Here is a 22,646-nt window from a genome sequence, read left to right as displayed (position 1 = left end):
ACCCTTAAATGCTATTTAAAAGCTGATAACCACCCAAATGATTTTGCCAGTCCAGACTTGCCCTCAAAACTCTAGAGCCAGGTGTGCCAACCATCTACTTGACATGTTCATTGGGATGTCTACCACTTCCCTCAAACATAATACGTCAAATGAATTACTAATCTTCTGATCTGGATCTGAATTAGTTCAGATTACTCATCTTCTTCCTGAAGTTTGCTTTTATGCTAGACTTTTCAACAAGTTGGTAATTCTGTTTTTCCAGTTCCTCCAGCAAAATGCCATGGAGTTACACCTGATTCTCTTTTGCCCTAGATTACGTGCAATCCATCAGCAAATCCTGTTGGTCCTGCCATTAAAATAGACCACACAGCCAACCACTTCACTCCATTTTTTTTCTGTTTCCATCTTGGTCTGAGCTACCAGTCTGTTCACAGGTCTTTCTGCTTCTAATTTCCACCACCCCATGCTTTGCTCCTCATTCTTTTCTCAGCTAAATTAATCCTTTTCAAATATGAGTCTCTCTCACACACACACGTACACACATGCACAAACATAGAAATATTATTTGTATATCACCTTCAAGGATTAAGTACAAAGAACTGATATAGTAATCCAATTAACTAACTTGGCAAGTGACAATGACCTGGTCACTAAGGGAGCTTTTGTGACCATTGTTCTGATTTTTTTTTTTTTTTTAGGGAGAATGTTTTAGCAAGTGTTTGGTGTCCCAGGGAAATAAGTGAAAGTGTGAAATAAACAGATTGTGTCATTTCAGTCTAATTTTTTTTTTAATGCCCCAAGTATTCAGGATACCTTTTGAAGAAGAAGTCAAAAGAAAGAGAAATAGGAGAAAAGAAGGAAAGGAAGGAGGGGGGGGTGAAGGGTGAGAGGGACTATTATTGATTGTTATATTTAAGAAATACATGACAAGCATTTCATCAGTTAACGCTTAAATCACTGTGATTTAGTCATACTGCCATACAGTCCAGGAAGACATCTCAAAGAAATACAAAAGCATCACCACACTAAAAGGTTTACTGTCTTATCTGCGGACATAGCCACTGCAGGATCATCTCTAGTGCACAATATAACCTCTTTCCAGGGAATATAAAAACCACCTCTAATGTGTTCCTGCTTTGGTTTCCATTTGCAAGGTTCTAGCACACAACACACCAGACTAACTTTATGCCTCTTTCTAAAACAAGACTTCTGATTCCAAAAGATTAAACTCAGACAAAAGGACTAGCATTTCAGAGGAAATGGAAGAAATGCACAACAACTAAAGCACTGCTATCTTCAAAAGTGGTGAGAACTTTTTGAATCCTGTGACAAGAAAAATTGAATAGTTTCCATGATACAGGGCTCCCGGCAGCTAATTTGAATCAGTGCAAGTTACACTTCAGAAGAGGAGGCTGGCCCTTGATACTTGCTACATTTTTAAAAACAGGCCTGTGGACTTCTTTTCCTTCTTTATGGCTGCTGGGTAGCATTTTTCTGGGTGAGTATGATTTACTGCTCCTTGAATTTTATTCTTATCAGATGTCTAGGCCATAAGCAGATAATGTAGGTAGCATAAAAGGTATCTTTTGAAAGAAACCTGGCTACCAAAAAAGAAGCATGTCTATTTGGTTCTAAAAGACCATTGAGAAGCCCTAACATTCATTCAAAAGAAATGCTATCCAAAAAGATACTTGAGAAAAAACTATCAAGAAAATGGTTATTTTATGGGAGTCCCCACAGCGCTGCAGCAGAAATGAATCCAACTGGGAACCATGAGGTTGTGGGTTCGATCCCTGGCCTCGCTCAGCAGGTCCAGGATCTGGCGTTGCCATGGCCTGTGGTGTAGGTCACAGATGTGGCTCAGATCTGGCGTTGCTGTGGCTGTGGCATAGGCCGGCAGCTGCAGCTCCAATTAGCCCCCTAGCCTGGGAACCTCCCTATGCTGTGGGTGCGGCCCTAAAAAGACAAAAAGACAAAAAAAAAATAAAATAAAATAGTTGTTTTATAAAAAGAATTCTCCTTATTTTTAATGCTAAACTACACTTTTGGCCCGTCTTTAAAAGGAACACTATATAAATACATGCAAAATTTTATTATTTTAAGGAAACAAGTACACGTGTTAATTTTGGGAGAGAGGTTTATGTTTTACATACCAATGTCATTCTTTTACTTATGAAAAACAGACTTGAAACGAATGAGTCACAATTATCAGGAGAGTTCTCTATCTTTAAAGCATTCTAACCATGCTTCTTTCCCATTAGGTTATTCTTAGTTTCTTAGACTAGGACACAGAACAAACTGTCCCAGCACACAGACTGTTCCAAAATTGGGCCTGGATGCCTTTGACCCTGATCCTAGGCCTGGAAAAAGAGCACCACAGTGTCAAAGATTACCATGCTGACGTATCAAAGGAGGGAGATGTTATAAACTTGCGATAAGAATGAAGAAAGCCTCTGAGAGGAAACTTTCCCTTAGGGACATCAATAAAAACATTTATAGTTTTCTCATCTCAAAACTATGTCTTTAGTGTCCGAAAAAAAAAAAGCATCCTTTTAAAAAACATAAGCAAAAATATTTTAAAATTTGATAGCAAATTATATTTATACACACAGACACACAAACACACACACAGCTGTTTTGCTGCCCAGAAAGAGTGAATCATTTTTCTATTAGTTCTTTGGTAAGATTAACATATAGATAAGGTGGTTAGAAATGGCTACATCTCAGTTGAGGAAGCAATGTCTAAAAATAGTTTGTGCTTATGGCGTTTAACCAGAATTTCCAGAACAATTAAAGAGTAATAATTTGTGTCTTCTTTTTTTTAAAAAAATGTATCCAGAATGACCGCAAGTGAACAGATGAGGCTATGATCTACTGAGATAAGAAAAACAATAGGGTAAAAATGGGAGTGAATGATTCAAAAATTTGATTTTGAACTTGAATCTCAAACATCCAATCTCCGCTATAAAGTTAATAGTTCAAAACATGTATCTGGATGTCAGATATAAGATTTGATATGAAGACAAATTTATGAGTCATTCCTTTTCCAATAGTAGAGACTGTATTGAAAGAAGTGAAAACAGAGTGATCATCTACAGTAAAGGCATGTTTATAAGCAAAGAACCCAGAACTGAGCCTGGAAGAGGCTATTTGAGAGAATGAAAGATGTCCTTTACACACACACAGACACACACAAATACACAGATACACACAGACACACACACACACACACACACACACACACACATACCCTTTATATGCTTTTATCATATTGAGGAAGTATTTTCCCAGCCCTAGTTTTCCAAGAATTTTTATATTTCAAGTATAGATAAAGCAATTTTATAATACTTATAAACACAATCTGAAGATTGAACAGACAAGCCACATACTATAAGATGAAACAAAATAAAAATTATCTTAGAATTATCTTCAGTTTTCCAATTATTTACACTGGTATTCCCAAGTAATAACAAGGAAAATCTAAAGTTGGCCAAAGTATCTTTTAGTATTTAAATCTAGTTTTCATAGAAACCATTCATATGGGAGTTCCCGCTGTGGCACAGAGGGAAGGAATCCGACTAGTATCCATGAGGATGTGGGTTTGATCCTTGGCTTCACTCAGTGGGTCAGGGATCTGGTGTTGCCTTGGGCTAAGGTGTAGGTGCTGATCTTGCATTGCTGTGCTGTGGCTTAGGCCAGCAGCTATAACTCTATGTGACCCCTAGCTCTCCATATGCCACAGGTGCAGCCCTAAAAAGCAAAAAAGAAAGAAAGAAAGAGAGAGAGAGAGAGAGAGAGAAAGCAAGCAAGCAAGCAAGCAAGCATTCACGTGAAAAATAAAATCTAAATTTATAAGAATTGAAGTTGAAATCTAAATCTGAATTTGGAGGGCAAATTTGAAACTGCTATTGGCAGGTTGATTATATTAAGCTACTGTGATTGTGCATATATGTGTGTCTATACATACACATTATGTATATGAGGTAGAGAAGCAAAAAAACTATGATGGTAATACTGATGATGATAACAGCAAAAATTTACTAACTGCTTATAATGTGTAACATCAATTGGGATTTTTGAGCCTCAGTATCACTGACATTTTGGGTTAGGTTGTGTGTGGTGGGAGAGGAGCTGGCCTATTCATCTTAGGATGTTAACTACATCCCTAACTTCTACCTATTAGATGCCAGCCACATCCACCCAATTTTGACCAAAATATGAATCCAGGACAAATACCAAATGTCCTGGGGAAAAATAACCTCTGGCTGAGAAGGACTGCTTTGAATGCTTTATATATGCATTATTTCATTAAATCTTCAAAATTATCCTATGAAGCAAATATCATTATTACTGTTAAGATATTAAAATATAGAGAGGATTATTAAATTGTTGAAGGTCTCATGGCCAGCAAGTGATGTTTCACTATACAAACTCACTCTACAAGCATGTCTGCCTTCAGAGTCTATATTCAACCACCACAACATACTGGAGTATGTGTAGAAATACACACATTAGAGAGCAGAGAGATTTCGTGTTTCTCAGAATTACTTGGAGGATGAGAAACTAGGTGAAAATCTTTGCAATCTATAAGCACCATGCAAGTATAAAGACCTGTTATTTATATTTGATAATATTTGTTATCAAGCAGAACCAATGATAAATAATTTTAACTTAATGTTTTTAATTCACAGGAAAAACTGTAATTTTTTTGCCTCCCTGGGAGACTTACGGTCCACAGGGATTTGTTTCTGCCGCTGGCTGTCTCGCACAATACTGCCACCACTGTCACTGGAGCTGCTGTTCTGACGGGTTACATTTGCCGGGACCTTTGACACAGGAACAGGTGCTGGAGCAGAAGGTGGAAGGGGGACAGGAACAGGAGCTGGTGTTGGAGGAGGTGATGGAGCAGAGGGAATATCAGTTGGTCTTGGACCATACTCCATCCTTTGTTTCTACAAAAAGACCAGAAATGATTTCAAAATGGTGAAAATATAAACCTAGACTAGGAAAACAAATTATACTTTGATAGGACATTGCTGGCTATTTATTTGCAAACTTACCTGCAAATCTATAGCAAATTCATGTGTGTGTTTGTGTGTGTGTGCATACATACAACCCTCCAATCCTACATGGTATAATAATTATTAAAACTTATTTTTTAAATATTCCACATATGTGTTCAAAATCAAAATGTAAATTAAGGAATCAAAAGGATACACCAACAACAAACAGCAGTACTAATAATGCTCAAGAAAATTAATAATAAGTAAATGTCAAGAAAATTAAATTTGAACTCGGAATCACACAAGGTCAGAGTAGGTCAAAATATTTCTGATTATGTTATAATTTCTGTTAATAATAGCTTCTAACTACACTGGAAATCTAAAAGTCAACAACAATAAAACATTACTTACTCACTTTAAATCCATGTTACTTTCACAAGTACTTAATTCTGCTATTTCCAAGTAATTTAAGAAGGGAGACAATATTCTAGTAGATAAAATGACTATGCTTTAAAATAAATAAGCAATTTTTTTAAAGTGTTAATTTTTTCAAGTCATAACCCTTTCTGCAATCATCTGAGAGCGGATTTATTAAATTCAGAAATTTTCCTTGTTGAATTAGGAATATGGTGATAGTAATTGTATGGTCTCTAAATGTTTATGATAACATCTCAAAAGCATATTACTAGAAAAAAGTCCATGTGGGGATTTGTATCTTTTTTATTTTATTTCCTCTGTTTTGCCTTTCTAGGGCTGCAGGTGCAGCATACGGAAGTTCCCACCCCAGGGGTCAAACTGGAACTGTAGCCATGGGCCTACACCACAGCCACACCAACACCAGACAGATCCGAACTGTGCCTATGACCTGCACCACAGCTTGTGGCAACGCTGGTTCCTTAACCCACTGAGCAAAGCCAGGGATCGAACCTGAGTCCTCAGGGATACTAGTCGGGTTTATTACTGCTGAGCCACGAACGGAACCCCCTGGATTTGTATTTTTAAAAGGTAGATGTGACCATGCTGTACAGTAAAATAATAATAATAATAATGTATTGGGGAAATAAAAATAAATAAATAAATGTTTCATCACTGTAAAAATAAATAAAAAGGTGGATGTTATAGAATATATAATAGCTCTCAATAATTTTTAAATCGTGATCTAGGCTATTATAAAACAGTATTTGTATATATTCCCTATTAAACTACACACAATAGTTATAACTTTAAACAAAATAACATTACTAGATAACTGAATTCAAGTAAGTTCCAAATTCTCAAAAGGCAACATTTTTGGACAGAATCAGATATACAGAACAATGACTTATGATTTAGGTGAAGTTTTGATACTGCATTGGCAGAAGTTTAATTACTCTAAAATTCAGGATTGGCACATGAAATGCAAAAAGCAGGCCTTTTGGTAATCTGGTTCTTTGGTTAGAACACTATTTACTTTTAATTTCTAAATTGGCCCAAATATAAGGTGATATTTATTTTTAAAAGAGGCCTTCCCAATTTCCACAGAGATCAAAGACATAAAAATACACACCACACACACATCATTTTTTTAATTCTCACTTAAAAATCAACACACCACCCTCCTAGGCACCTTCACAGAAAATGAACAAAAACCTGTGGAAACCAGTGGGGGCAGCAGCTCTGCTTCTCTGCTGTCTCTTTAAAAGTTGCCACTCACCAGCCAATGGGGTGGGGAAGGTGGGAGTGTATGAAGCCAGGATGGGAGGAGAACTGAAAGAAGCGTTTGTTATGCTGCTATTTCTTGGAGGGGGATGGAAGGGAAAAGGAGGGAGGGAGGAGGAAGGGAAGGAGTCAGGGTTAAATTCACAGAGCAAGCCACGGAATTACATGGGAGAGAAACAGACATTGCTGACCCCTCAGCATTCAAGGCCTGGCAACGTTTCTAATTTTTCAATGAAAGAGTGTATTATATTATTATCATCCACAAAACAATGTTCCTATATTTGGGCCAATAAAATACTTCAAGCAATCAAAATACAGCAAACATCACCGAAATATAATACTTAGCACACACCAAAGTCATCTGATTAGTGTATATGCAATATTCCCTTGACAAGAATGTCCTCTACACATCATTTCTTGAAGGGTTGGTGAATTCTCACATTAGGATTTCAAAAGTGTCAGCGTTTAAATGATCACTTTTAGAGCTTAAACAAGCCCCCAAATGCTATTGATACTGAATTCCATGTTAAAATTCACATTTTCTGCTTTCAGAAAAACAAGAACAGCTAGTATTTTGCATCCATCACATAATACTGTGAAAAACTAAATACCTATTGTCACAATCAAGCCTGCAGACAGGCTCACCAAATCTTCTGTGCCTAATTTCCTTCATCTGTCATTGCTATATAATGCAATGTTATCAGAATCACAGGCTTAAATACATATATAAAATATATATATATAATATAAATAAAACCCATATGAATATTTTTTATAAATTCTGCCATAAATTTTATTTACTTGCATATTTTCCCCTTTTCCTGGGGCTCCTTCCTGCCTCATTCTTCCAACCCCTGGAACGAAAAAGGGGCAAGGTACCTTCCTCAAATCATTATAACCTCTTCTGAAATGGAAACCAAGGCCGCTTTTCCATGAAAACTGATAAGTTGTCCTCTGTGTGGAGGAAACAGGATCAATACTGACACTTGAAACCACTTTTCATCATGCCTCTCTATCTTCTCCACCCCCTTGACTTACCATCCAATTACTGCTCTCCCCTTCACTATTACTCTTGTTTACTTTTGGTCACTATGTCTCTTGGTTACCTTTGCTTGACCCCTGAACTTATGCCAAGTCTTGGAGAGCAGAAATCTACCCTGAACTTTCTTCTCTTGAACCAAGGCTGCTGAATCTCCAAATCCAGAAAGAACTCGTGACCAACTATTCCCAGTTTGCCTGGAACTCTCCCAGTGTTAGCACTGGAAGTCCCACATCCCTACCAACCCCTCAGGTGTGGGCAACCTGGGATGATGGGTCATCCTCGTGTGAACTTACTTTGGTCCCATCACTGTCACTTCCTAACCCTTGCCTTTTGGCTCCCACACATTTATTTGAAGTTCTGTTTAAAACAAAAAATTTCTCTTTGTCGTGTCCTCTTTCTCTGGTAGAAGTCAGAATTACTAGAGCTGAAGGAAAATGTACTTTTCTATTCATAATTAAACCCAAATGAGTCACTTTTCTTAACTACTAAGACTGAGTAGAAATTCTCAAGGATTAAAGAAAGTCATCTAGAGATAAGCTCCTGATTCAAGCAAGCTACTGCTTCAGAGGGGAAATTATGCAAGCAACCCCAACAAAGCCAGTAAAATTGAACTGTGCTTAAAAATGTAACCTACACATTTTTTTTTCTCCTCTAAATTTAGTCTCTTTGGAATTCTGCAGTGAAAACTAGGCACAGCTGGAACATTTGGAGGGTGTTAAGTCCAGAGATTGAATCCAAAAAATTACATTAAAAAGAAGTGCCTTGAGGAAACAAATGTGGGTTACCTCTGACAGCTCGCCCAGTAATTGCTATTAGGAAAATGGAGCAAATCACATCAAATGAGAAAATTTAACACAGGAGATGGAACTAAAATAATATCAATTATACTTCACATCGAATGTCAGAAAACGTGAGCCAATCAGTTTTTTGATAGTAAAATTACCTGCCTACAAATCAACCAGGGAAGGTGCTTGTAAACATATAATTCATTCCCACCACTATCTAGCCATGGGAAACTGTAGAGAGTGTTTCAATAATTATTTGTGCATCCAAGTATTGTGTTCTAAAATATTTAGATGAAGGTTCATCTTATAGGTTAAGAAGAATACAATTTGAATACATTAATGTAAGATAAATTCTTCTTATAAGTTGATTTACAAAAGGAAGTATATATCATGTGTTTTAGTGAGCTTTAGTTGAACTTGTATGCAGTTAAACAGAAAATTTTATAATTCTGTATATATGCATGTTGGGCAGTAGTTTATATATATATAATATATGGAGAGAGAGAGAATAGGTATTACTAAAATTATTACAAGAAATATTTGAGAAAATGTCAACATGTGAAACAGAATAAAAAGTAATCATCCCTGGAGTTCCCGTCGTGGTGCAGTGGAAACAAATCTGACTAGTATCCATGAGGATGCAGGTTCAATCCCTGGCCTCGCTCAGTGGATTGAGGATCTGGCATTGCCGTGAGCTGCAGTGTAGGTTGCAGATGTGGCTTGGATCCAGCATTGCTGTGGCTGTGGCGTAGGGCAGCAGCTGTAAGCTCCAATTCGACCCCTAGCCTGGGAACTTCCATGTGCCACAAGTGCGCCCCTCAGCCCACTCCCCAAAAATGTAACCATCACTGTCTAAAGACCATGTCTCTAATTAATAGTTGAATAGAGAGCTCTGAGATTAATTTTTTTTAAAATTTAAGAACTGAATATTATCAGGAAGTTAGTCTGCTGGAATGAATGTAAAGAAATGTTGAGTAAAATGGTGACTCTCTGTCCAGCAGTTAACTGAGTATCTGGATTGAGCTTGAAAAATAAAGTGTTCATAACACCAGCTGAAATTAGAAGTGCTAGTAGTGTAGTATTCACCTGTAGAAAATATTTTCAGTTTTTTTTTTTTGTCTTTTTGCTATTTCTTTGGGCCGCTCCCGCAGCATATGGAGGTTCCCAGGCTAGGGATCGAATCGGAGCAGTAGCCACCGGCCTATGCCAGAGCCACAGCAACGCGGGATCTGAGCTGCGTCTGCGACCTACACCACAGCTCACGGCAACGCCGGATCCTTTAACCCACTGAGCAAGGGCAGGGGATGAACCCGCAACCTCATGGTTCTTAGTCGGATTCGTTAACCACTGGGCCACGACGGGGACTCCTATTTCCAGTTTTAATTTAGGACTACCTGAACATGTACATAGACAACAAAATGGTATATCTAGACTGGATTATGGAGTTCATGAAACTTGGTCCCTTCTATTTTACAGCTTAGCAAGTTGGAACAGAGAAAAATAAGCTATTTTCTTTAAGGTCATACAGCTGGCCAGTGGCAAAGCCAGGACTAGAATCCTTTCCCAGCAGGACCTAGGTTGGGGCTGTTTCCACAACATCATAATATCTCTTGCTAGAAAACAGAGCATATGAGAAATTTTCTGTTGAATTTATAAGATCCCAATGACCAGACATTCACAATTATTTGCATTTTGTTAGAGTAAAAATATCTGTAATAATAAGCACATAGACTTAAGAATTATAATAAATAGGGCATTCCCATTGTGGATCAGTGGTAATGACTCCAACTAGTAACCATGAGGATGTGGGTTCTATCCCTGGCCTCACTCAGTGGATTTTGGATTCAGCATTGCTGTGAGCTGCAGTGTAGGTTACAGATGTAGCTTGGATCTGGCATTGATGTGGCTACGGCGTAGGCTGGCAGCTGTAGCTCCAATTTGACCTCTAGCCTAGGAACTTCCATATGCCATGGGTGCAGCCCTAAAAGACAAAAAAAAAAAAAATTATAAAAAATAAAAGAGTTCTTTAGTCAAGACTCTGAGGATACTGGAAATAATGGGGGGTGGGGTTGGCTCCTGCTCTTGGCGTGGGACCTGAGGATCCGTATCAGCAAATGGGCCATCCTGGTAGATGAAGAGTCAAAGTGCTAGAGGTCAGGGGATGGAGTCAAAAGACATTATCAGGAAACGTGATGTGGCGAGTAGATTCCAGGTGAGGAGGAAAGAAACACCTGGATGTCCATTTGCTGCCCCAGAAAAGTACTCGAAAGCCCTGGAATGCTCTACGACAGAATTTTCATCAAAAGATACATCATTTATTTTCATTTCTCCAGCCTCTCTCATAAACATTTACTTCCTTGTCCCTGTGGTTTCAGCCAACCCTTTTTTATGTTCCACATCTTTCATAAATTCTTTATTACCTCCCTCCTCTTTGTTTTTAAAACTTTGCTGAAGCCATGGGGGAAAATACATTTGGTGGGAATGGCTGTCTTTACTGAGCTGTTAAAAATCACTCCAAATGTGTGGATATTAAACAGCCTGAACTCGCAGGGACATCAGGTAGCAATTCAACACCTTTTTGCAGCTGATGCCAGGTATGAATATCCCTGCTGTCAGCACAGAATCTCTAACCCAAGTGTGTGAACCTCAGGCAAGGGCTGCTCTCGTGCCCTTCACCCTGGAATGGCCCTTTTTTATATACACTTATTTACAGGAAACCTAAGCGCATGAAAAGGATAGTTCTAATAATTCTATGCCTTTTCAAAATATTTGGTGACTTGTGGATGCCACGTGGAAATAGTTTATATCTAATTCCCTTATGCCCACCATTGAAAAAAATGTCTCCTTTCTAAGGGAATTACATAGTTTGGATTATTTTCCTAGATGATTTTTAAAATGGAGAGAATGAATGAAATCCAAGGAATGGATGTGTCAAGCAAAAAATCCAATTCCAAGGGTGGTGACTGATCAGATCAACAGAGTACAATGCATGGTAAACCTATTCTGGGAAAATGTCACCTTAAGCATTTACACAGTGAAAAACTACAGGTCTACACAAAATGGGATATTAATCTTTTCTAAGCACTTTTCTTCCTGAGAGTCAAGTATATCAGATCATAGGTTCTGAGTCAGAGTCCTGAGGCCCCATCCTCGCTGCTGCGTAACTGTGGGCAAGTTACTTCTCTATATCTAAGTTCCCTCATCTATAAAATGTACTTCCTTCACAAGGCTGTGATAGGTATTAACTGTACCAGTATTTGTGATGTTTTTAAAGGGTCTGGCAGACAGCCTGAGCATCTTTCTGTAGTATGGTACAGAGATCTAAAATGTCTTTGTAAGAAGTTTCTTTAAACTTCAAAATGTTGATATCAGAATTCCCACTGTGGCTCAATGTAAATGAATCTGACTAGCATCCATGAGTACACAGGTTTGATCCCCGGCCTTGCTCTGTGGGTTAAGGATCCAGTGTTGCTATGAGCTGTAGTGTAGGTTGCAGATGCGCCTCGGATCCTGCGTTGCTGTGGCTGTGGTGTAGGCTGGCAGCTATAGATCTGATTGGACCCCTAGCCTGCGAACCTCCATATGCTGCAGGTGCGGCCCTAAAAGGACAAAGAAGACAAAAAATAAATAAATAAAATAAAATGTTAATATCATTGGATGGCTGAACAGGGGAAAAGTGTCAGCCATTTCCAAAGAGAGAGAGGGTGACTGCTCCTGATACACAAGCACAAAGGGAGGAGCAAGACCAGGGCGGATGGCCTGGAAATTTCACTCGGGGCAGCAGGCTTTTATGGACGATCTGCTCAGTGCTAGGATTTCTGTCTTTCCTCTCATCAAGTGTGAGAGGTTTTCAATAAATATTTGTGGGTGTGAATGAATGAAAAGATGAATAAGACATAGAATTGCTTTTGATATGTTGGTCACCTGGTGGAGTTCTGTAAGTTAAGGGTGTTAGGGTGACTGGAATCTACAGAAATACGGTGGTATCTTTATTGTTATCCTGAAATAAGCTGCAGGATTTTTCTTTAGATGGTGTATTTTAGGTTAAAGTGTCCGGTAACACTGTTGTAGAGATATAAAATAACTGGCATATATTTCTGAGAATGTTTTTCTTTTCTATCTTACTCTAGTCTTTTTTTTTCCTGTGTGTGTTATAAATGCTTTGAGAATAGGAATCCTTTCGAAGTCCTAGTTATGCCAGATAGCAACCTGTCAAGCTTGCTTATTAAAATTTTACAAGATTTTGGTGTTCTGTTGGGCTCAGGCCGTTTTTCAGGAGGTGTTAAAAAATAGGTTGCTTTTAACATCTTTAAAAAGTCCTGTTCAACCTAAACACATATACACACACACACGTAAGCAGGCACACACACAGAGAGAGCTTCTATACACAGTTCTATGTGCATCACTGCGTTCTGAGCCACATCCAGAAAATTTCAGTAGACAGTCAGATAGTGTTGAAAAGTTTAAAAGGAAACACTCCAAACAAGCAACCCCCACAAGTTTCTATTTACATAAAGTAGCCAAACTAACTCATGAAACTTGTGAGTGCTTAAAACATTTCTTGGTTTGGCCAACGTTGACAAAAATACAAGGTTAGGCTCTGTTCGAGAAAGGAGAAATAGATTTTATGTTCTCAAGTTGAACTCTACCTATGGTACATATTAATAGCTTTGGCTCAGTTTTAGACAGAAGCAATCTTTAAACAGAAAAGTCAACTTATGGCCCAAGCCAGGAATCCATGTTGAAGAAAAAGACAAGACTGAACAGTAAGCAGGAAAAGGTAAGAGAGGTCACACTCCCTAGGAAATCTCAGGTGGGGGAAAAATACTTAGTATTTACAGTAGTATTTGCAAGTTTTATTTATCATATTTCATTGGGGTTTATCCATTCCTAGCAACCATGCACATAAGTGAAAACAAACTTGGCTGAGTGTTTCTAGCACTTTACACATAAACTTTAGGCTTTTGCACACATAGTGCAACTAGTGATGTCCTTTGCAAATAATGTTTCTTACTGTTTATCCAGAGTTAAATATTAAAAACAGTCCATAGAGCTCAAAGGGTATACACCTGGTCAAAACCTCTCTGAGAAAGAACATGAAGAACTTGCATTTATAAACCAAAGAGAAGCCTCTATTACATCAGGTAACCACATCACAAAATCAGAAAAGTAAGAACTTTTAGAAAAGAAAAAGATGTTGAAACTAAGTTAGAAAATTCATTTCAAAAATCCATGGGTAGTGGAGTAGACAGTACCTTGAATAACTCAAACTCCTTCTTTGGCATCAATAGCTAATGACAAATGATGAACATAAAATAAGTACATAATATATGTGCATATCAAGCCAGCCCAAACATAAGTATAGCAGACAGAATTCCCATTGTCATTGCTTTCAGTTATCAAGATATATAAACTGTACATCAATTCTTTATTTTAGACGTTGTCTTGATTCTTGGATTCTAATAAGGCCAAAGGTCTCTCTGGATACATGCAGGTCCTACACTAGGCTTGTACGCCACAAGAAGCCAGAAGTACTTACATGAATGGTCATGACAGCATATAACCACATTTCTATGTTTAGACAATGTGTATTTTCCTAAGTCTTGACACAGTGCTAGCTATTGCACTGCACATTCTATATAGTTTCAGCTTCTACTCAAGTTTGTGCCATTATAAGGGGGTCATATGTGATCCTTTGCTCAAGATTCTCAATTTTCCTGGGTGTATGAAAAAGTAGCCACCCCAGGCTGAGAGGCTATGCATGGGATAGTCCATCCAGGTCTGACTCTAGAGATCCTGCCACAGGTCAGACAGCACATAGTGGCTGCCATAGTCTTGTGTGATTTCCACACCTGAAGAAAGGTAATGGCACTGAAAAATAGGATGGAGGGCCTACCATGTGATGGTAGTTTTAAAAAAGGGATTAAGATTCGAGAGTTGGAAAGCTGAAAGCAAACAGGCTATAGTCGTCTATAAAGAGAATGAGAGCAAGAATCTTCAATCTTGAAGATGAAGCAAGAGTCTTCACCTTATGGTGAAGATAAGCTGGTAGACACTCCAACCACTGTCTCAGTGCCATCTTCTACTAGGACCCTTGGATAGGTGGGCTCTGAGTAAGTGTGGAAAGGCTATTTAAGTACTATTTCTCCAAACATCAGAAATATTACAAGGTAGGAAAAAAATTGCATTCAGAGAAACAGTCACTGACATACATATTTTGAGCAATTTCCTGAAGAAGTTAATCAAAAAACATAATTCTTCCCTATGTCTCTGGTCACTGTTCCCCGATAGCTCTGGGAAAAATTACATAAACTATACAACCAATTAAGTCTCAAATGACTAATACATAAAAGGTGTTTAAGTCCTGTCTAGAAATGATGAATATGAAAATCGGTAAATGTTTAATTTTGCTCAAAAATTGTAATTACCTGTATGGTATGTGTGTAAGGTGGATCAGCACGCCCTAATCCAGATTCTGGGGGTCTCACAATATCCAAAATGTTATTTGGCACAAATCCAGAGTCTCCACTTGCATTTCGAACTTTCCACCATTGCTTCCTATCATCAAGAATCTGTTATCAGAGAAGAAAGTAAAGGTGTCATTTCTATACCAAAACCAATCTATGAAGGAAGTTCAATTTTTAGTTTTGGATCAAGAAAATATTTTCACTTTTAATAGGCTGACTCAGCATCAACATACTGTGGGATAAATGATTCTCAGGAATTACATTAAGCATTACAATTATTAGTCTAGAACAGGTATGGCCTCACTCTACCCAAGGTCGGTGTTACCTCCCAAGAATGCTTAGCTATTTGCAGTATCTGAAGGACTTAAGATGAGTCACTTGGAAAAGATCTATTGTCTCCACCCTTAGAATAGAGATAAAAAGTATAAAAAGTAGTTTTTTCACAAAAACTATGTGACTATGCCATATCATATTTTAAAGAAGGTGAAATCTCAGTTATAACCAAAAAAAGAGACTGAGTTATAGATTATTCCACAAACCATCAGCATAGTCACTGCTGCGTACATTTGTGCAAGGGTACTAGGATAGGACGAAAGACATGTTTTCTCTCATTAAAATATTATGGTGCATCTACATCTGAAGTGATAACCAGCCTTGATGCCAGGGTGAATTCTTCGATGAAGAAAGGCCAGAAGAAGGATGAGGGCAAAGTAAGGCAAGAAATCCAATCCCATACCCCCAACAAACAAAAAAGAGGTAAAGCAGTTACCCCTCCTAAGCAGATACAGAATCTATAATATGCTGTCTCCTTGGTCAAATAAAGTAATACTGAAGAAAAATTTCTTGACCTCAGCATTTCTTTGAAGACGATTTAGATATATACCAGAAGAGGAATACAATAAATCCATTTCATTAAGAGAATAAAAAAGATAAAATTCCATTACCTCTAAAATATCATCCTTCTGAACTGAGAGCTCACTGCTGTTCCTTGCCACAAAGTCATACTTGGATTTGGCATATTTCTTGGGTTGTAGATCATAATTTCTACAAAAAAAAAAAAAAAGATTCTCACTCTGCTAGCTTTTTCTAAAGGCTTGAAAACAGAAGTGAAACACAAAGGCAAGCCAATTCCTACCAGAAACTGTTCAAATTATTTAGAGAGTGGTATAGTTTTAATATATTTTGTAAAATACATGAAGGAAAAGAAACTTTGGGGATTTTACCACTAAAATGAACAAACTATGGCTAGGACAAAAAGAAATAATGCAAAACCACAAAGCTAGTTAGTGCTAAGCCAAATCTAGAATGCAAATTTATGAATTCCTTCTCCATTAAACCCAATATCCAAAATACTAGATGTGGCTTTGTTATCTAGCATTTCTACCAGGACAGAACCAGGATAATGATCAATGTTAACATTTTTCATAAAATTAAAGGAATCTGAAGATACTAGGTACTAGGTGAAGATGAAGGTACAGATTAAGCACAAGACCAATGATACTTCTTAATAAATTTGTTAATTATTTTTAAGAGTAAGAGCAGGTCTGTATTTTTTTAAAAGGAAAATTATCCTAAAAAACCAAATACTTCTTTTAATCATTAAGTGACTACTAATAGATTTAACAACAAATTTTAAAATTCCTTTTTATATATAATAAAACCTGATATATCAATATATTAGTATTTTCATTTCAATAATAAAAGAAGCTTTTTAAAATATTAATTTTAAGTCCCTAATCTTTTCTTCCATTTACATTCCCACATTTCCTCATATATCTCTGTAAGAGAAACGTCAGAAAGGAACTAGGAGTTCCCATCGTAGCTCAGTGAAAACAAATCTGACTAGCATCCGTGAGAATACAGGTTTGAAACCTGGCCTTGCTCAGTGAGTTAAGGATCCACCATTGCCGTGAGGTCTCAGACATGACTCGGATCTGGCATTGCTGGGCTGTGGCATAGGCCAGCAGCTGCATTTCTGATTTGACCCCTGGCCTGGCAACATCCATATGCCCGTGGGTGTGGCCCTAAAAAGACTAAAAAAGAAAGGAACTAAAGATGGGTGGTCATCCTTCCCTATCAAGTGGCCATTCTATTTGCTGCCCACCAAGGTCCACTGGAACAATGAGTCACAGCGGAGCCTGCAAGACAGCTCTGGACACAATGTATCCTGTCATCAGAGGTAATATGCTACCTCTTAGATACTAGCTCCAGAAGAGAAACAGGAACAAATGAAAATCATAACCTGTAAGCATACTGACAACTTTTCATATATTGAGAAACCTTAGTTTCACTTAACAAAGTGAAATGATGGCAAAATAATTATTATTTATTATTAATAATAATAAAGTTTAAACTGTTCCATGGATTTCCCAACCCATCTCTAGTTCATACAATCATATTCTATTAAAATTTCATTTGAAGGGGATAAAAGTGTTTCAATCACTCTAAAAGTGAGCAAAACAGAAGTAACTCCAGTGTTCTTTCTCTCCTCCCTCATGTCCTTCTCTTCTATGATCTGGAAAATAATCGCTGCTAATTAATAGAGAGTTGAGTGTACTATATAACAAAGTGATAAGTAGCTCTCTGCCACAGTGTATATGAATTGATGGGTTGATTAAATGTTTGCTGCTGTTTTCTCTGAAGTCTTTGCTATCTTGCATGTCTCAGAAGTGACTGCCCAGCATGTACTTATACTTTAGAACTGATGAATCTGCATGGTTTATTTTGTCTCTCTAGATTAAATGTGGATATAATACTGACCATAGTTATCAACCTGAAAATCACACTTTGTAATTTTTCGGAGCTACCAAAGTTTCTTAAGAGATCTAGAATGTGTCAAAATGTCTGGTCTCTGTTTCTGATGTGGAAGAAGAGAGACATCCACCCCATATAGTCATGGAGACAGCAATGATCTGAGACTTTTCTGAAACACAAATTGCTTTTGAAGAGCAATTGACTATAATCCCTCAAAGGTGAGGGCTCTAAATGCAGCAAGTGGTCTCCCTAATGACACTGTGATTTCACTGAAGAATGAATATACTTCATATGGTATTTAGTGCACTCCTGGCATGTAACAGACTTTAAGATTAATAATAATTATTTTAAAAACCAATTCCAAACCTCTGTATTCCACATTAGACCAGAACTTTCAGATAGCTTTTGCAATAATGGGACAAATTTTCTTGGTAACATCAATGATCCAAGTGTCCAGCAACCATTCAGCTCCTATTATAAGAGCCCAGCTGAGAGATGGACCCACAAAGATGGCTGAGATACAGAATTTATCTACCACCTAACATATTTGAAAAAATTCTTTCCCTGGCTAAATATCAACAGTCCTAAGAGCTATATACTTGAATATCCCTTCATGAAATTTCTTTCACTATATTCCATTTAAATTTCTTATTTATCAAAGGTTACTAAAATAAACCTTACAAAATTCACCACAGTGTTCTCTGAATTAGGAAAAACACATAATATCTTTAAAAATAAAGTCTCTTACATGATCCTCACACTGTACGTAACATTCCATGAGACAAATATTTCTGAGGAAGAGCCAGAAATCTCAAAGATAAATTTGAAATTCAATCACAGTATCAACCTATAATTTAAAAATCTTCATTCTTATCCTCACTCTTGATTTCTCAATTTTGTATCTTATTTCATTACTTATTTTTAAATGTTACATTATTTTAACAGCATATAATTTAAGTGAGCTGCCTAAATCCATTTTTGAGGTAGATGGGGTACAGAGATACAATTAAATTAATACATGAAAGGTGAATGTCTCCTTGATCTATAAAGGTCAAGGTAAACTTTTAAAAGACTTTGTGGTAAGCTGTACAAAATAAACAGCAAAGGTTTTTCCTATCAGTAACACTATAACCTTACAGATTCCCAAGTGAAGAACAAAGAAGTTGTGATGCTAAAATGTTGCATACACTATCACATAACTATTCAGTCATTCAAAACATCAAACAAACACATCTACAAACACTTCTTGAGTGGCCACAATGTGCCAGATGTGATCTTAACATGAAACATGAAAAACATTTTCTAGTATCCATAGGTGCTATAACTCTGAACCCACATGACACATGTACTCAAATGGTTTTCCAGTCACTTAGCCATGAAAAACCATCCCAATTTACAGTGGTTTTGGAACAAAAAGAAAAGGTAAGAATTACTATCCTGAAATAATTTGTAGAATATTGACATCTGAGACAGAAAAAAAGGGTAAAGAAAATACTAGGATAAGGGATGAGATCCTCAGAAAAATTTCACTGAAATAATTTTTAAACTTCAAAACTGTTTTTCACCTGTATCTATTAAAAAACTGAATCTATAATTAAAACTTGTTTCATATGTTGGCATTTTCAAAATGTATTATTCATTACTGACTTTTCTTTGTACTCAATTGAGTATGTTACTGGTGTCCTTAGAATAATAACTATATCATTTCGACATCATTTTGCTTAAGTGTTACTTCTGTCATCATTCCTGACAAAAAACAAAAATTTTAAATCCCATCTTCTCTAGATTTTATTTTTAGAAAGAATATACCGAGAAGAAACAAAGGGCATGAGACACTCATACTAAGAGAGGATCTGAGGTAGGAAAGTATTAGGACAAACTCTCTGCCCCACTTCATCTCCCATATTCTCGTTACCAATATTTCACCTTCTTTTCTTTCTCTTATGAATATGGCTTGGCATCTATGTAAGCCTTCTATGAAGTTTATACTGGAAACAAGACTGAAAAATGAACCTATTTCAATTCCTTTATTTCTTCCCCATCTCAATTCTCCATTTTTGCCTAGATTGAATTTTTAAGAGAGAAAATATGGGAAACTAAATGAAATGTAAAACTGGAAAGTGAAAATAAAATATAATAAGATGAAATGGCAAAAATAGCAAATAAGACATTGATTCTATTAAATTCTCAGTTTATATATAGTTTAAGTACTTCTATCTAAGGGAAAAATTGATTTGTTTTTGTTGGGGGATATAAAGATGGAAACTATTTCCTTTAAAAGTTATAGAGCTGGGAAGATCCTCAGAGACCATGTGGTACAAAGTAGTGGAGCGTTTCAAAACAATTCTTCTTAATTCAGAGCTTTGGTCAGAAGCATCTTATAAAAAAGAGAAAGTCATCCAACAGCATTTGCACTGTTAGAATTAGAGACCGGCGGTCCTCCACTAGAAACAGACTAGAGACCCCATTCATCGAAGCCAGCTTTATAAAGGAACAACTGAAACTTTATCAAACTATTAACAGATGAAAAGCTTAAAGAGGTAGTGAACAATACAGACACTGGAACTTCTATCTGCACTAAACAGAGACAAGTATCCACAGCTCTCTAAATGATGCCCATTAAATGTTACCTATCTACATGGCGATGAGGAGTTGGCTTAAAAGCAACAGCGGCTTCCCCTTGGTCCAGATGGTGCCCTCTTCCATAAACGTTATTGAATGCTGCATACCCATCAGCTGGGGAATACTCTGACCCACTGGAATGCTGAAAGACAGAGAAGAAAAGATTAAGGAATCGCCAATACCATCTGAATGAGCACTAATGTTAGTCCATAGGAACCCTCCACTATATTGGGATGTTTCATTTTCAAGTGATTGACCATTATATGTGAATCAATCATAAAATGGGGGGGGTGATATGTTTTTGTCAAAGACCTACTTATGACAAGAAATGTGATTAGTGCAAAGACTAAACCTTAATTCTGGAAATAATTAGGTATAAAAGCAACACATTCTTGCCTTGGGGAACTTCAGGAATGGGTGATTTTGATATTAGGCAGAGTCTAACAGCTTGTATACAATAAAACTGGCTTAAAAATAATAACAATAAAACCCTTAACCTTTGCTTTCTATGTTTAAGAAATTTATTTTACTACCATCCTAGCAAAATAAATACTATCACGTGAAAATCATCTGACCTCAATGCATTAAAATTATACCATTCTCTCATTGATTGCATTTGTTAAATGTACAGAAATACTATTTTTTTATTGCAGTTCTATTATCAGATTTGCTGTTATGGGAAACACAGAAAGGCAAAAAACACATTGATCTTGACAGTCAACAGTCCAGAATAAGACAATTCTGGAGGCATTTTTTTTTGCAGTGAACACCATGTAGCCATGAGACTCCCAGGCTACCAAGAGGGAGAACCCAGTTCTATGGGTCCCCCTGAGCAGCATGGCTTTAAAGCTATGGGGCAGAACCAAAGAAACAACCCCAAAAATTCATATAAGGATTTTGTGTTGTTCCTTCTTGTAAAATGATATATGGTGGATGCACAACAGACCCTAAAGAGTTGGAATTCCTTGGCTATTTCAATTGTTTATGGATTCACTGGGACGAATACCTGGAATTGGAAATGTTTTTAAAAAGTTCTGAACACATGTTTACTATAGTTAATTCTAATGACAAACTTGGTAGGAGTAGGGCTGAGTTTATCCACAGAGTAGGTGAGGTGTCTCCAGTGGACCACTTTTATGTTAAAATACTCACATTATATTACTTCTGTGGAATATATATCGGGATACTGCACTAACACACAAATACAGATAAACAATCTTTACCATTTAAATACCTTAGCTTACACCATCAACAAAATGAAAAGGCAGTCTATGGAATGGGAGAAAGTATACATCTGATCATATATTTGATAAGGGGTTAATATCCAAAATATATAAAGAACTTGTACAACTCAATAGCAGAAGGCAAACAATCGAATTAAGAAATGGGCAGACAAACTGACTAGACATTTTCCCAAGGAAAACACACAAATGGTCAACAGGTACATGTGAAGGTACATTACATCACTAATCATCAGGTAAATTCAAATGAAAACTACACTGAGATATCACTTCACACCTTTTAATAACTATTGTCAAAAAGACAAGAGATAACAAGCATTGCTAAGGACATGGAGAAAAGGGACCTCTTGTGCCTAGATGGTGGAAATGTAAATTGGTGCTATGGAAAACAGTATGGGAGTTTCTCAAAAAATTAAAAATATAACTACCATATGATTCAGCAGTCCCACTACTGAATATAATACTGAAGAAAATGAAATTAAGATCTCAAAGAGAATTTTTGAACCCCAAGGTTCACTGCAGCATTATTCACAACAGCCAAGATTTGGAGACACCTCAAGTGCCCATCATGGATGAGTGGATAAGGAAGATGTAGTATGTATGCATATACAATGGAATATTATTCAGCCACGAGAAGGAAGAAAATCCTGCCATTTGTGATAACATGGATGGACCCTGAGGACATGACGCTAAGTGAAATAAGCCAGACAGAGAAAGAAAAACATCTAGTGGTATTACTTATATGTAGAATGAAAAAAAAAAAAAAAGTCAAACTCACAGAAACAGTGAATAGAAAAGTGGTTGCCAGGGGCTGGGGTGGAAAGTAAGGAGAGGTAAAAGAATACAGACTTTCAGCTCTAAATGAATAATATCTTAGGATCTAATAAAAAACATGGTGACTATAGTTGATTACATTGTTTAGTATAACTAACATTTGGTAAGAAAGTAGAACTTCAATGTTCTCAACAACAGATAAGTATGTGAGGTAATGGAGAGATGAGGGAATCCTTTCACAATGTAGACATGTATCAAAT

The 22,646-nt window shown here is 36.9% G+C and overlaps 1 protein-coding gene across 3 annotated transcripts in view; it reads right to left on the bottom strand.

The window, feature by feature from the left end:
* EPS8 (epidermal growth factor receptor pathway substrate 8) overlaps positions 1-22,646 on the bottom strand; it is a 187,444-nt gene that overhangs the window by 6,534 nt on the left and 158,264 nt on the right. For all 3 annotated transcript variants that reach the window (XM_047787478.1, XM_047787477.1, XM_047787479.1), the window contains exons 15-18: positions 20,380-20,513; positions 15,940-16,039; positions 14,957-15,100; positions 4,730-4,952 (exon numbers count right to left, since the gene is read on the bottom strand). In XM_047787478.1, coding sequence (XP_047643434.1) covers positions 4,730-4,952; positions 14,957-15,100; positions 15,940-16,039; positions 20,380-20,513 — 601 coding nt within the window. The remainder of the gene's footprint in view (positions 1-4,729; positions 4,953-14,956; positions 15,101-15,939; positions 16,040-20,379; positions 20,514-22,646) is intronic.

The sequence above is a fragment of the Phacochoerus africanus genome, chromosome 7 (assembly GCF_016906955.1).
Source record: "Phacochoerus africanus isolate WHEZ1 chromosome 7, ROS_Pafr_v1, whole genome shotgun sequence".
Classification (NCBI taxonomy): domain Eukaryota; kingdom Metazoa; phylum Chordata; class Mammalia; order Artiodactyla; family Suidae; genus Phacochoerus; species Phacochoerus africanus.
Note: the sequence above shows the minus strand (reverse complement) of the source record. Positions and strands in the feature narration are given on the sequence as shown.